At 39.7% G+C, this 16131-nt stretch overlaps 1 protein-coding gene across 1 annotated transcript in view; it reads left to right on the forward strand.

Moving 5' to 3' along the window:
- Positions 1 to 16131, forward strand: part of DNAH12 (dynein axonemal heavy chain 12) — a 241211-nt gene that overhangs the window by 4866 nt on the left and 220214 nt on the right. Inside the window, exons 3-6 of the mRNA XM_064594709.1 lie at positions 3853 to 3916; positions 4615 to 4817; positions 13106 to 13187; positions 13374 to 13400. Of these exons, the coding sequence (XP_064450779.1) occupies positions 4648 to 4817; positions 13106 to 13187; positions 13374 to 13400 (279 nt within the window). The 5' untranslated portion in view covers positions 3853 to 3916; positions 4615 to 4647. The remainder of the gene's footprint in view (positions 1 to 3852; positions 3917 to 4614; positions 4818 to 13105; positions 13188 to 13373; positions 13401 to 16131) is intronic.

Below are 16131 nucleotides of genomic sequence, written 5' to 3' on the forward strand. Positions count from 1 at the left end.
GGGATTGAGTCCCCACATCAGGCTCCTTGCTCAGCAGGGAGCCTGCTTCTCCCTCTGCCTGCCACTTCCCCTGCTTGTGCTCTCTCTCTCTCTGATGAATAAATAAAATCTTAAAAAAAAAAAAAAAGTTTCTTATGGCTTGAAAAAAAAAAAAAAAGAACAAAGTTGGAGGACTGACACTACCCAATTTTAAAATTGTAACCATTCTTACTAAAGCTGCAGTAATCAAGACTGTGTGGTATTGGTATAACGGTAAACATGTAGATCAATGGAACAGGATTGAGTGTCCAGAAATAAATGCTTACATTATGGTCAATTGATTTTCAACAAAGATCCCAAGGCAATTCAGTGGGGAAAGGATAACTTTTTCAAGACATGATACTGGAACAATTATATATGTATATACAAAAAAAAAATGAACTTGGATCTGTACCTTTCACCAAATATAGAAATTTACTGTAAATAGACCATAGATCTAAATGTAAAACCAGAAACTAGAAGAAAACATAGGAGAAAATCTTCATGACCTTATCTGTCTTTCATAGATAATAGCCTCAAAAGCATGACCCATAAAAAAGAATCTTAAGTTTGATTTTATAAAATTTGAAGACTTTGGGGGCAACTGGGTGGCTCAGTCAGTTAAGCGACCGACTGACTCTTGATTTCAGCTTAGGTCATGATCCCAGGGTCCTGGGATTGAGCCCCACATTGGGCCTTCTTGCTCAGCATGGAGTCTGCTGGAGATTCTCTCTCTCCCTCTCTCTCTCTCTCTCTACCCCTCCCTCCACTTCCCCCACCCAAATAAATAAATAAATCTTTAAAAAAAGGAAGACTTTTGCTCTTCAAAAGGCACCATCAAGAAAATGAAAATATAAGCTGTGTACCAAGAGAATATGTTTGCAAATTACCTGAAAGGACTTGTATCCAGAACATAAAGAACTCTTACAACTGATAAAAAGTTAAATAATCCAATTTAAAAATGGATGAAAGATTTGAATAGATATTTCATCAAAAAAAGATATGTTAGTGGATAATGAGCACATGAAAATGATGAAGGATAGGTGGAAGGCAGGCAGGGACAAAGCCCCCCCTCCCAAGAGGAAATCACCCTTAAAAGGATTTCACACCACCCTGAAAGGAGCCCTCCACCCTTTCCTATGTGATAGATAGGTGACAAAAACCTGATTGGATGACAGGATCGGGGAGGGTTAATCAGATTAAAACAGCCAGCTAACAAGTCCATTAAAAATCCCTAAACTGAGAAACTCCTGTGGCAACCCTCTAGGGTTCCTTCTCTCTTTGGGAGCTTTGTACTATCACTCAATAACCTTTGCTTTACTATCACTCAATAAACCTTGCTTTGCTCCCACCACTCTATCTGGTCTACCTCTTCATTCTTCAAAGTGATGTGACCAAGAACTGTGGGCACCAGCAGAGAAAAAAATCCTGTAACAAAAAGATTTCAACAACATTAGTATTCAGGGAAATGCAAATTAAAAATGCAATGAGATACCACTATATGCACACTAGAAGGGCTGTAATAAAAAAGATAGACAGGGGCGCCTGGGTGGCTCAGTTGGTTAAGCGACTGCCTTCGGCTCAGGTCATGATCATGGAGTCCCGGAATCGAGTCCCGCATCGGGCTCCCTGCTCGGCAGGGAGTCTGCTTCTCCCTCTGACCCTCCCCCCTCTCATGTGCTCTCTCTCTCCTCTCATCCTCTCTCTCAAATAAATAAATAAAAATCTTAAAAAAAAAAAAAAAGATAGACAATACCAAGTGTTGGCAAGGACATGAAGAAATTGGAACCCTTATACATTGCTGGTAGGAATATAAAATCTTTCAGTCACTTTGGGAAACAGCTTGACAGTTTCTTAAAAGGTTAAACATAACCTTTCATTCATTCAACTTACCATTCAACCCAGTAATTCTACTCTAGGTTTCTACTGATGAGAAATGAACATGTATGTTCATCCTAACATCTGCACATGAATGTTCATGTCAGGGTTGTTCATAATAGCCCCAAACTGGAAACAATCCAAATGTCCATCAACTTGTGAATGGATAAACCAAATGTAATATATTTATATAATGGAAGACTATTCAGCAATAAAAATGAACTTCTGCTACATACTACACATGAGTGAAGCTCAAACATGTTTTCATTAAGTGGAAGAAGCCAAACACAAAAGACTACATAATTTTTTATTCCACTTATATGAAATTTTCAGAAATTGCAAACATATAGAGGCCAAAAGCAAATCAGTGGTTGCCTGAGGCTGGAGTGGGGATTCACTGCACATGAGCCTAAGGGAACTTTTTGCAGTGATTGAAATGTTTTAGATCTGGATCTTGGTAGTGGTTGTATAAGTCTCTACATTTACTAAAAAAAAATCATTGAATTATATACTTTAGAGTGGTAAATTTTATAGTATGTAAATTACACCTGCATAAATCTGTTAAAAAAATATATTGTATTAGTCAGGGTTTAATAAGGGAAGCAGAACCAGTGGATTATACGTGTCCCCTATATTTATCCATATGTATGTATGTGTGTATATATATATATATACATATGAATTTATTACAAGGAATTAGCTTATGCAATTGTGGGAACAGGTTAAGCAAGTCCAAGATCTATAGGGTAGGCTGTCAGGGAAGATCCAGAGAGGAGAGAGCAATTATAAAGCTAGCTGCTGTTTAGAGTCTGATTCAGTGCATGCCTAAACCTTCTCTTTAAAAGGATTTCCACTGATTGAGTCAGCCTCACCCACATACTCTCCCTAGTTTAACATCAGTATACTCGGGATTTGAATTGCATTTGCAAAATCTCTTCATTGCAGCACCAGATTAGTGTTTGATTGAATAACTTGGCGAGGTTGTGGGTATGACACTAAAGACTGCTGTCTTCCTTTAAGTCCACAGCTTGTAACTTAGCTTAAGCAAATGCCAAAAAACCATCATGTACTTATACCAGTATTTTCTTTCTACAGAAAGACAGCTTACTTTTACAAGCAATGAGGATGCTTAACTTGTTCATGCACTCACCCAAATGATGTTTTTAGAGGCCCTATTGTGTGCCAGACATAGGAGTGTAGGCTGTACTCTAACAGAAAATTCTTTATACATGGTGACTGGCACTCTAGGTCAAATATGCTCAAATATTTGTTGAATGACTATGCCATCAATACACCACCAGACTTACTCATCCCCCAGTTTTATTTATGCGCATATTTGTGTAGGCTATCATCCTTCAGATGGAGTATCCAGTGTGCAGCCTCAGATAGCAAAGTTTCACATTTCTATCTCCAAGCATACTCAAAAAACTTACACACCTTACCTTTTTTGCCAAGGATTTCCTGAAGGAAAAGTGCTGCATAAACAAACACCAATATAGAAACAAGATAAATTATATTGCTGATTATTTACAGGGAAGTCACTATGGGAACATTTGAAGACTTCATCCTCCTCTGAGAGCGTTTACATAAATCTGTTTTTCAACACATCCAAATTTCCAGTCTTGCAGGTTTCCACAGCTTGAAGATCCTGATTCCCTGGACCCCTTCCAAGGGAAGGCAGTTAGGTAAAAAAAAAAAAAAAATCTCATTCTCCAACTCTCCATTCGTAAACAATTAGTAATGAATTGTGCAATGAATTACTGTGACAGGTAATCCAATCTGTCGCAGCTCAGCAACTGCCTCTCCAGGCAACTTTTACCCGGTCTCTCCAGCCGCGATGGCGACCGTTTCCATGGCGACAACTTTGTTTGTACATGGCAGGCGGACTGCCCAGCTCATCGGGAGCGGTGGGGTCCCCGAGGTTTCACCCTTCGTCTCCCCTCTTCCTTTCGCCAGAGGAGAAGCTAACTGAACGTTTCCCTCTCGTCTGCGCAGCCGGGAAGTAGTGAAAAACAATCAGGTAGGTACTTCCTTGCCTTCAGTTTTTTCTTCACCCTTCTCCCAGGGCCAGAATCTCTAACTGGGTGCCAGCAGAATACTCTCTTTTTCAAGGCAGGAATCTCCAAATTCTGTGGGCAACCGCGGCAAGTGCAGTTGGTATCACAGTTAACTGTTCAACATTTACAGGACATTTTAGATTTTCTATGCAAATGTATGCCTATTTTTGCTTGATCATCGTATCACTTCCTAGGATGGTAGCAACACTAAGATACAATATTGGTGTGTTTAAAGATTTTAATGATGTCAAACATCAGCTTTTTTTTGGAGAGCAATTATACCTCAACAACTGGATTTTGTTGTTGTGATGGTGGTGGTGGTGGTGATGGTGGTTTGCATTTTAGGGGAAAATTTGAACCCAGAATTTTAGAACCATAGGGGTATTTAGAGAGCATCTAATCCAGTTCCTTAATTTCATCTGTGGGAAAACTGAAACCCTAACTGGGAAGTGACTGGTTTCATTTCTTCATAGCAAGTGGGATGTAGAGCTATAAGGGAATCCCTGCCCATTTACCTCAACTGTCATTCTTTAGGCTAATACCATACTTGGGAGGAAGATCTCAAAATGTCTGGAAGTTTTGGAATTGATAGCTAAGATATGTTATGAATATACGGAGGCTAATGTTTATAGTAATGGCTTAATGGGCTTTTTCTCCTCAGAGTATAAAGTATTTTAATCTTCAGGAGACCAAGATGTCAGATCCAAACAAAGCTGCAATTAGAGCAGAAAAGGAGGCTCTGAACTTGAAGTTACCTCCCATTGTGCGCCCCCCTGAAGACATAGGTGTTGACACACCAGCACAAAGTAAATTGTTGAATTACAGAAGATCTAAGGAGCAGCAGAAGACGATTAATCAGCTAGTGTACGTAGCATATTGGTAAATAATTCTTTTCTGGAGTTCAAGTGAAATGCTTAGTGTTCATATTCTCATAAAACAGCTTTAACTATGTAGGTTGTTTATGGACAAAATATCATCTTCAAGTTCAATTGGGGAAACAAAAAAGTAATCACAATAGTAAGTGCTACATATCACTATATGTTATATGTCACTTAATGTATAGATATGTCACTATATCTATAGTTAGTATGGGGCTTATGCTAATCACTGCTTACTCTAAGCATTGTTTTTTTTTTTTTTTTAAAGATTTTATTTATTTATTTGAGAGAGAGAGAATGAGAGAGAGCACATGAGAGGGGGGAGGGTCAGAGGGAGAAGCAGACTCCCTGCTGAACAGGGAGCCCGATGTGGGACTCGATCCCGGGACTCCAGGATCATGACCTGAGCCGAAGGCAGTCGCTTAACCAACTGAGCCACCCAGGCGCCCTCTAAGCATTGTTTTTAGCACTTCACCTGTACTTCTCACAACTACCCTATGTGATGGGTGCTATTCTTATCTCTATTTTTATAAATGTAGGTCTACTCAATGTTTTAGTACACTTACAGACTAAAGAAGGAGGTGCCTCAGGAGTTACGGATTGTTCTTACTCCAAAACCTTTCAACATTTCACATTGTTATGTTGAACTACTTGCAGTTCCATGAGTATAGTATGTTTTTCACAGTTTAGTGAAAAATAAATTTCACAATTGCTTCCTGCAATTTCCTTCACTGGAAAGTATTTGTCTGCCTGAATATTTATACTAGTTCTTCAAGGCTGGGTTTATGGATCACCTCCTCTGGAAAGCCTTCTCCTAATCCTTTTTTTTTTTTTTAAGATTTTATTTATTTATGGGGCGCCTGGGTGGCTCAGTCGTTAAGCGTCTGCCTTCGGCTCAGGTCATGATCCCTGGGTCCTGGGATCGAGCCCCACATCGTGCTCCCTGCTCGGCGGAGAGCCTGCTTCTCCCTCTCCCACTCCCCCTGCTTGTGTTCCCTCTCTTGCTGTCTCTGTCAAATAAATAAATAAAATCTTAAAAAAAAAAAAGATTTTATTTATTTATTTACGAGAGACAGTACAAGCTGGGGAGAGAGGAGAGGAAGAAGCAGACTCCCCACTGAGCAGGGAGCCCGATGTGGGGCTCGATCCCAGGACTCTGGGATCATGACCTGAGCTGAAGGCAGATGCTTAACTGACTGAGCCACCCAGGAGCTCCTAATCCCCTTTGTGCAGCTTTAACTTTTTCTACATATTTCTCTTACATCAGTTTATTTAGCGATACTACCTACCAACTGTTACACAGACATTGTGCTTGTTACTAGGGAGACCAAAGAGATTACAACAGAGGGGATCGTGTCTTTATATTCTAGTGGGAGGAGAGAGACAATAAACATTTAAAAACAGACAAACAAAAAGAGTATGTTAACCTTTTAAGTAGTGATGGATACTATGAAGATATAAGATTGTGGGATAGAGAGTGACAGGGAAGGTATCCCTAGGAACATCACAGGAAAATCCTGTGGAGATGATATTTAAATAGAGATCTAAAGAGTAAGGAGCTGGGGCACCTGAGTGACTCAGTCGTCAAGTGTCTGCCTTTGGCTCAAGTCATGATCCCAGAGCCCTGGGATCGAGCCCTGGGATTGGGTCCTGGGATTGATCAGGGCATTGGGATCCCTGCTCAGTGGGGAGCCTGCTTCTCCCTCTCCCTCTACCACTCCCCCTACTTGTGCTTTCACTCTCAAATAAATAAATAAAATCTTACAAACTGAGGATTGTTGGAGTGGAGGGGGGTGGGAGGGATGGGGTGGCTGGGTGATGGACATTGGGGAGGGTATGTGTAGTGGTGAGCACTGTGTATTGTGTAAGACTGATGAATTACAGACCTGCCCTGAAACAAATAATACATTATATGTTAATAAAAAAAAATCTTAAAAAAAATAAAGTGTAAGAAGCTTCTCATTAAAAAAAAAAAAGAAGCTTTTCATTTAAATAAACGGAATAGCACTCTAGCAAAGGGGATAGCAAGTGTTGAAAGCTCTGGAATATAAATGCTTTCGGTGGTCTGGGAGCTGACAAAGGCCAGTGTCATTAGAGTATCAGGAACTTGGGGGTGAGTGGTGGTATCAGGTGAAGGTGGAGAGAAAGGTGGGGACAGAGTGTGAAAGGCTTTGTAAGCCATACTAATAAATTCAGATTCCATTTTAAGTTCAATGGAGCCATTGAAATGTTTTAAACTGGGACATGACATGAAAATCAACTTACAGGCGCCTGGGTGGCTCAGTTGGTTAAGCGACTGCCTTCGGCTCAGGTCATGATCCTGGAGTCCTGGGATCGAGTCCCGCATCGGGCTCCTTGCTCAGCGAGGAGTCTGCTTCTCCCTCTGACCCTCCCCACCTCATGCTTTCTCTCTCTCTCAAATAAATAAATAAAATCTTTAAAAAAAAAAAAAGAAAATCAACTTACAGTTAAAAATATCAGTCTGGCTATTAAGAATAGACTGAGGTGGAAGGGAAGAGGGCAAGAATAGAGGGAAACAAGGAGACGAGGTAGACTGCTTTTGTAGTAACATAGATGAGAGCTTTCGGTGGTTTGGATAAGGCTGAAGACAGTGGAGGAGGAGAGAAGTATATTTATAGGGGATAGGTTTGGATTCAGAATCAGTAGGACTTGCTTTGGTAACAAGGTGGATGGTAGTGTCTATATTTATAGAGAATCAGAAGTCCAGAAGATCGGGGAGGTAAATTTTGAAGTTGAGGTGCTTATGTGACATCTAAACATATAAGGGAATATGTTAAGTAGGCAGCTGGATATATATGTGTATATATGTATATATATATATGTATATATGAGAAGAGGTCTAGGCTAAAGATAAAAATTTGGGAGTCAGCAGAATGTAGATGATTGTTAAGGCTATGAGGAATAGTTCAAATCACCTAGAGAGAGTAAAAATTGAGAGAAGGCAGCCCAGGAGTAAGCCTTTAGGAATTATAATATTTATATTATATAATATTTATTTTTTATAAAATAAAAAATTTTATAAAATAAAAAATTTATTTTTTATAAAATATTTATTAAAATATATATTTATTTAAGATTGTATTTATTTATTTGAGAGAGAGAGCAAGGGGAGGAACAGAGGGAGAGGGACAAGCAGACTTTGCACTGAGTGTGGAGCCCAACTTGGGGCTTGATCCCACAACCCAGAGATCACGACCTGAGCTGAAATCAAGAGTCAGACACCCAACTGACTGAGCCACCCAGGTGCCCCAAGAATTATAATATTTAGATGTTGGGTACAGAAGGGTCAACCAGCAAATAGATCGAGGAAGTGTGATTTCCTCAACAACACAGTGTATTGTGTCTTTGTTGCCATTCTCTTCTACTCATTTTGACATACTTAAGGGCAGAGATCTCAACACAAAGCACAGTATCTGGCATGTTATTGTTGATGAATAAAGGAATTTATTTTAAAGATTTTATTTATTTATTTGAGAAAGAGAGAGAGCCCAAGAGGGGGGACGGTAAGAGGGAGAAGCAGACTCCTCACTGAGCAGGGAGCCTGATGCAGGACTCGATCCTGGCACTCCAGGATCATGACCTGAGCCAAAGGCAGTCGCTTAACCAACTGAGCCACCTTTAAAGGAATTTTTAAAGGAGAAATCTAACTCTTATGCTTTGTAAAGATGTGGAAGTAGTACCTCTCTCATTTGGGTCCTTAATAACGAATAGTGTCTCAAAATTACCTGAAGCAGGGGCGGTGCCTGGGTGGCTCAGTCGTTAAGTGTCTGCCTTCGGCTCAGGTCGTGATCCCAGGGTTCTAGGATGGAGCCCTGCATCGGGCTCCCTGCTCAGTGGGAAACCTGCTTCTCCTCCCCCTGCTTATGTTCCTTCTCTTGCTGTTTCTCTCTGTCAAATAAATAAATAAAATCTTTAAAAAAAAATTTACCTGAAGCATGGTGCTGTACTAATACTGAGATTAGAATTGCCATGTGTTTATTTAGGATAAATGCATTTGCAATGAAAGGTTTTTATACCAGAAACACATTTTTCTGGGAGACTGTGGATTTTGTGATTGTCAGTCTCTTGCTACCTCTACCTATTAGGAAATAAGAACGTAGATTTCCCTGTTTCAAAGGTGGGGTGAAGTCTGTTGATAGAGAGAGCTCCAGGACTGAGGTAGGATGTAAGGTGTCCTGGGCATAACTGGGCCCCTTCTGTGACCAGTGCCTGGGAACACTGGCTGAAAAAAAAAATCATTCTGTAGCTTTCCAGAGTCCCAGGAATGAGTCACTTCTTCCTTGGCCACTATCTCCCTCTTGATTCAGACCAGCCTTTCTCTCCTTCACTGCACGGAGTCTCTCATATAGTTCCTTTGAAATTATCCAATTTTTTGTTCATTTCTTTATTTTTGACTGTCAACACACAAAGCAAAAACAGAGAATGAAAAGGCTCACTTTTATATTCTTCCCAGCTCCTTTTATTTTTAGTTAGTAGGAGAAAACACGCCTCAGGAAATTGCTGCTATCTTAAAGGGTGGCTTTTATATATAAAGAGCTCAAGGAGGTCAAGCATATTTTTGTTGGGATAATTGCTGTGCAAGTCAGCTAGTGCCAACTAGCGTACCCAAGTATAAGGCAAATTTCTTGAAAGTATGGATTGTGGAGGGCTAGGCTCTTTGGGGAAATAATGACAGATGAAAGGAAGTCTGGTTGAGGCCTTGATGATTCACAAAGAAAAGAGGAAGAAGGATATTCCAGCCAGCCACATTTCCTACTTCTTGTTGTGAAAAAGCCTTTGGAATTTTAGTTTAGTCATGCTCAGTAAGAGTTAACATGGAAATGAGTCTACTCAAAAAAGCTAATTCAGGGGCTCCTGGCTAAGTCAGTAGAGCAGGGGACTCTTGATCTTGGGGTCAAGAGTTGAAGCTCCATGTTGGGCTTAGAGCATACTTAATAAAAAAAAGGGAGTTCAGTCTTAGGCTGCTTTGATAAATGTAAAATATCTAGAATGCATGATAGAAAATTTTCACTCTGCACCGGTCAAACAACATCTGGAATTCTGGAGTCACACTTTAAGAGGGATGTTGATAAACCATAATAGCCATGGAAGAGAGAGGAATTTTGATAAACCATCTCATTAGAAGGAGGCTGATTTGCTTAATGGGTAAGAGTGTAGACTGGCATCTATACTGGCCTGAGTTCATATCCTGTCTCTGCAGCTTATGAGCCATGCATGAATTTGGCAAGTTAAGTAACTTGATTTATCTTCATCTTCCTATCTGTAGGATGGAGATAAGAATCGTGCTTCTCTCTTAGGATTTTTGTGAGAGTTAAATGAGATCCATGCATGTAAAGATCTTAAGCCAATGCCTAAAACATAATAAGCTCACCGCAAGTGGTAACTTTTATTGACAGGAATAGTTGAAAGAACTGGATAAGTATCATTAAGTTTCAGAAGGGCAACAGAAAAAGAATATGAATTTTTGTGTATAGCTCTGGAGAACCAAAGTTACAAGGATATAACTCAATAAAAAAATTTTGTTTCTAAGAATATAAGCTAGCTGACCATAAATTGGGCTACCTCAGAAAGTGATGAATGCCATCCCCCTCACTCATCTCAGGGTACAACTCGATATTTTTGAGAGTATTTGTGCATCAAATAAGGTCTGAATTAGATATATGAGATTTTTCCCAAATCCACAGTTCTGATCATACCATAGCTATTTATTGACCTTGATGGATACTATCTAAGTATTGTGGCTAGAGCAGTGAGCAAAACAGACATGGCCCTTGTCTTTATGGAACTTACCAGTCTATGCGTTTATGGTTTTGCTGCCCATCTTTTCCTTGAAATTCCTGTTGGTTCTCCTCCTGCCTCTCTGATCACATCTCCTTTGCCTCCTTCAATTGTGTTTTTTTCTTATTCCTGTCATGTTTGGCGTCTTCCAATCTTCTTTCTCAGGTCTCTTTTCTTTTCCTTGTATACTCTATGCTTTGGCCATCTCCCCCAGTGTATTTACCTTTACAAACTGGTAGATTTGTCTTCCTAAAAATGTTTCCATGCTCAAAAACTCTCAGCAACTCCCCATTGTCTATTGAATAAAAAAACCCTGCTATTTGAGGCCCTTAGTTGGATATTCCAGTCCATTTCTCCAAACTAATCTCCATTTGGTCCCAGCTCCCTACTACTCCCTGTTTTTTCCTTTGATCATTCCCTTGACTTTCTGTTCCTCGGGAGAGTCATGTTTGTTCAGATCCATCTACCCAGGAAAACTACATCTCCACCTGAAATCCCCTCCCTTATTAAAGCTCATTGCAAAGGCTAGTTTGTTCATGTAGCCTTAATAGACACCTCCAGGTGGAAGTGAACTTGTCCCCTCCTCTGAACCATCAGGGCCCCATGCCTTTCATATGGTACCTGTTTTTATCTCCTCACCCTTTCAGTTTATCAATTCCTTGAGATTTGTTGCTGTTATATTTTAATAAAACCTAGTAGAGTGTCTTGCATAATATGAGCATTCAATATTTGGTCACAGATGGATTAGAAAATGATATAACTTTATTTTATGGATGATCAATTCCTATGTTCAAACTATTTTTTAAAAAGATTTTACTTATTTGAGAGAGAGAGAGAGAGAGCTCAAGCAGGGGGAGGGGTAGAGGGAGAGGCAGAGTCCCCACTGAGCAGGGAGCCCGATGAGCTGGAGGACACGTGGCTCAATCTCAGGACCCTGGGATCATGACCCGAGCCAAAGGCAGATGCTTAACTGACTGAGCCACCCAGGCACCGCTCTTTTCAAACTATTTATCAAGTACCTACTATGTGCCCAGGTACTGTTCTTGGCATTAGGGACAAGGCAATGAATAAAATAGTCTACAACATATAATATGTCAAATGGTGGGTAAATTCTATGAAGCAAGGTAAGTGAGGGTAAAGAGGTTGGATAGTGAAGGAAGTGATATTTAATATAAAGGGTAAGGTAAGGCTTCTCTGACAGGGTGGCTTTGGAACAGGGACAATACATATGAGGGCCCTACTAAGCATCAGGATTAACTTAAAATTGTAAGTTTGAATGGGAAAAAATTTGATTTTTTTTTTAGTCTCATTTTTTTTTATAGTACACACATATAATTTGAAAATTAAGGTCTCATTGATAATACTACTGGTATTTGTTTCTTTTGTTTCTTTTTTTTTTTTTTTTTGGAGTTTCCAAAGGGATTTGTTTCTTAGAGAAAATTCAGTAAGATAAAGAACTCTTGTATTTTTTTGTATTTTATTTTATTTTTTTACTTAAATTCAATTAGCCAAGGTATAGTACATCATTAGTTTTGTTGTTGTTTTGTTGTTGTTTTTTTTAAGATTTTATTTATTTATTTGACAGAAAGAGAGACGAGAGAGGGAACACAAGCAGGGGGAGTGGGAGAGGGAGAAGCAGGCTTCCCGCAGAGCAGGGAGCCCGATGCAGGGCTCTATCCCAGGACCCTGGGATCATGACCTGAGCCGAAGGCAGACGCTTAACGACTGAGCCACCCAGGCGCCCCCATCATTAATTTTTTTTTTTTTTTTTTTTTTAAAGATTTTATTTATTTATTTGAGAGAGAGAGAATGAGAGACAGAGAGCATGAGAGGGAGGAGGGTCAGAGGGAGAAGCAGACCCCCCGCCGAGCAGGGAGCCCGATGCGGGACTCGATCCCAGGACCCTGAGACCATGACCTGAGCCGAAGGCAGTCGCTTAACCAACTGAGCCACCCAGGCGCCCCCCATCATTAATTTTTGATATAATGTTCAATAATTCATTAGTTGATAAAGAACTCTTGAATATCTCTTCTGTAAGTATAGTTGAAAAGATGTTCAAATTGTAATATTTAATTGTGATGATTATTATTTAAGTAAACTTTACCCCCAGTGTGGGGCTTGAACTCATGAGATTGAGTTTAAGAGTTGCACACTTCACTGACTTAGCCAGCCGGGCACCCCCAAATTGTAATTTTTTTTCAAATATTTATTTATTTGAGAGAGAGAAAGAGCACGCAAGCATGAGGGGGAGAGGGAGAAGCAGGCTCCCCGTGAGCAGGGAGCCCCATGTGGGGCTCGATCCCAGGACTCTGGGATTATGACCTGAGCAGAAGGCAGACGCTCAACCGACTGAGCCATCCAGGCGCCCCCTGTAATGTTTTAATAATATATCTTAATGATGTCTTCAGGAGAGTCGGGCATTTTTTATAACTATAAGTAGTTTAACTATAAACTATTTTTTAAACTATAATCCAGAGTTGATGGAGCCAAAAGAAGTTTAGACAGAACGCTGGATAAAAGGACACCTCCAATCCCAGAGCCAGATTATCCTCCAACTGTAAGTTTAGGTTGTCTTTTTAAAAAGTTTATCCTTATACAATTTTAATTTGTAATTATTTTAAGTTGATCTCAATATAACTAGTATTTTTAAGAGAATAATACATATACATAATACATACATTTAAGTCACTTATAATTTTTATCTCCTTGATTTAATTATGTCTTATTTGTTTGCTTTTGACAGATGACCAGTGAAATTAAAAAGAAAGGAGTGAGTTCAATTTTTTTTAATATTTCCTGTTTTTAAAATGTCCAAAGAAATTATGACAAAGTAGCTCCTTCTAAGACCACCTGCTAATAAGACCCATCCTAGAAGAGGAAGAAATTTAGAAACTGAGATTTTCATTTTCTGTGCCAAAGGAACAAGCATGTCATGGATGACAATATGGGGTTTAAGAGTTATATTTTTGTTGCCATTTGTTATTTGAGGATTAGTGGTAAATGTTTTAGTTCTTATTCCAGAAACTGGAAAAAAATTTAAAGTTGCCATTATAAAGGAAATGCATTTTGTTTTTCACTGTTCTTTTTTTTTTTAGATTTTATTTATTTGAGAGAGACAGAGATAGTGAGATAGAGAGCACAAGTGGGGAGGAGAGGGAGAAGCAGGCTCCCCACAGAGCAGGGAGCCCGATGCGGGACTCGATCCCATGACCTGAGCTGAAGGTAGATGCTTAACCGACTGAGCCACCCAGGCGCCCTGTTTTTCACTGTTCTAATATTGATATAATAATGATTACTTATTGAGAATCTATAGGGTGCTAGCCACACACTAGATGCTAGATTAAAAAAAAATGGCACTGACTGCATGGTCGACAACTTGGGGCTATGGTGTGATTGTTGGGAAGATGATGACACATAACACTTATTTCACAGCAAGGGATATGGAAACCTATGGAGCTGGCTACACGGAAGAGAAATTCATACAGCATGTTCCCAGATGGGGGTACAGGCTTTCCAAGTCTCTTCAAGTTCCCTTTGGGGATAGAGGGCTCAGGATACATCCCTGTACTGAGTATCTGTGGAAAAGCCAATTTCAGCTTCTCCAAGTTTTCTCTTTCTTTTTTCCTTCCTTCCTTCCTTTCTTTTCTTTTCTTTCTATCTTTCTTTCTTTCATCTTCTTCCTTCACCTCCCTCCCAACCTTTATGGAGACTTTGGCTGTGTATTTGCCTCTTTACTAGATAATAAGAACTGATATAAAACATTCATAAATATTTAACATGAGGCTGGGTGAATTGCAAGGCATATTTGTGTGTATGTACTTAGCATCCTCACTCTTCATCCACTGTTCTTACCTTCTAGTGTCTTACAATCTAAAATAGGTAGCCAGGCATGAAACAGTCATTCACTTTTGAACCCACTGCTTTTAGTAATCTGGCATGAAGGAACCCCACCTCTTCATCATTAGTGTCACCAGTGACCACTAATTGCCAAATCCAAGGCATGTTTTTTTAATACTGTTCTCACTAGACCTCCAGCTGACTTTTATTTTTTATTTATTTTTTAAAGATTTTATTTATTTATTTGATAGAGAGAGAGAGCATGAGCAGAAGCACAAGCAGGGGTAGTGGCAGGCAGAGGGAGAGGGAGAAGCAAGCTCTCTGCTGAGCAGGGAGCCCAATGTGGGGCTCATTCCCAGGACTGGGATCATGTCCTGAGCCGAAGGCAGACACTTAACTGACTGAGCCACCCAGGCACCCCTCCAGCTGACTTTTTAAAAATGTTTTTACTAAAAAATAAAAAATAAATGTTTTTGCTTTTAAATAGTTGGACACATGGATCAGTGGAATAAATGAATGACCCAGAAGTAGACCTACATGAGTACAGCCAACTGATTTTTGACAAAGTGCAAAAATTAATTCAATAGGGCGCCTGGGTGGCTCAGATGGTTAAGCGTCTGCCTTCGGCTCAGGTCATGATCCCAGGGTCCTGGGATTGAGTCCCGCATCGGGCTCCCTGCTCCTTGGGAGCCTGCTTCTCTCTCTCTCTCTCTCTCTGTCTCTCATGAATAAATAAATAAAATCTTTAAAAAAAATTAATTCAATAGAAGAAGGATAGTCTTTTCAACAAATACAGTGGAGCAGTTGGACATCCATTAAAAATTGAAACAAATAAACAACAACCCAGACCTCAGCCTTAACTTCATACCTTGTGCAAAAATTATTGAAATTAAATCATAGATTTAAATGTAAAACATAAAACTATTTTAAAACCTTTTAAAAGACAACAACAGGAGAATTGTAAAACTATAACCCTTTTAGAAGCAAACCTAGAGCTAAGCAGAGTTTCTAGACATGACAGCAAAAACATAATCCATAAAAGAAAAAGCCCAAAAAATTATATTTCACCCAAATTTAAAACTATTGCTCAGTGAAAGACTGTGTTAAGAGGATGAGAAGACAGGGGCGCCTGGGTGGCTCAGTCGTTAAGCGTCTGCCTTCGGCTCAGGTCATGATCCCAGGGTCCTGGGATCGAGTCCCACATCGGGCTCCCTGCTCGGCAGGAAGCCTGCTTCTCGCTCTCCCACTCCCCCTGCTTGTGTTCCTGCTCTCGCTATCTCTCTCTCTGTCAAATAAATAAATAAAATCTTAAAAAAAAAAAAAAAAGAGGATGAGAAGACAAGCTGCACACTGGGTGAAAATACAAATCACATATCCAACAAAGGACTTAATGTCTCAAAGATGTAAAGAACTCTCAAACAATCCAGTTAGAAAATGGGTAAAAAGCATAAGTAGACATTTTACCAGAGAGGATATATAGATGGCCAATAAGCACATTTTTAAAAGATGTTCAATATCATCAACATCATCAGTCTTTAGGGGAATGCAAATGAAAACCATGATGAATTATCACTACATACCCACTAGAATGGCTAAAGTAAAAAACAGTGTGATTCTAGCTGACCATTCATTTCCTTTTTATTCCCTTGTATTTATTCTTCTGG

This window comes from Mirounga angustirostris, unplaced genomic scaffold (genome assembly GCF_029215605.1).
Source record: "Mirounga angustirostris isolate CCGP_5_RB_7025 unplaced genomic scaffold, mMirAng1.0.hap1 SCAF_1, whole genome shotgun sequence".
Taxonomy (NCBI): domain Eukaryota; kingdom Metazoa; phylum Chordata; class Mammalia; order Carnivora; family Phocidae; genus Mirounga; species Mirounga angustirostris.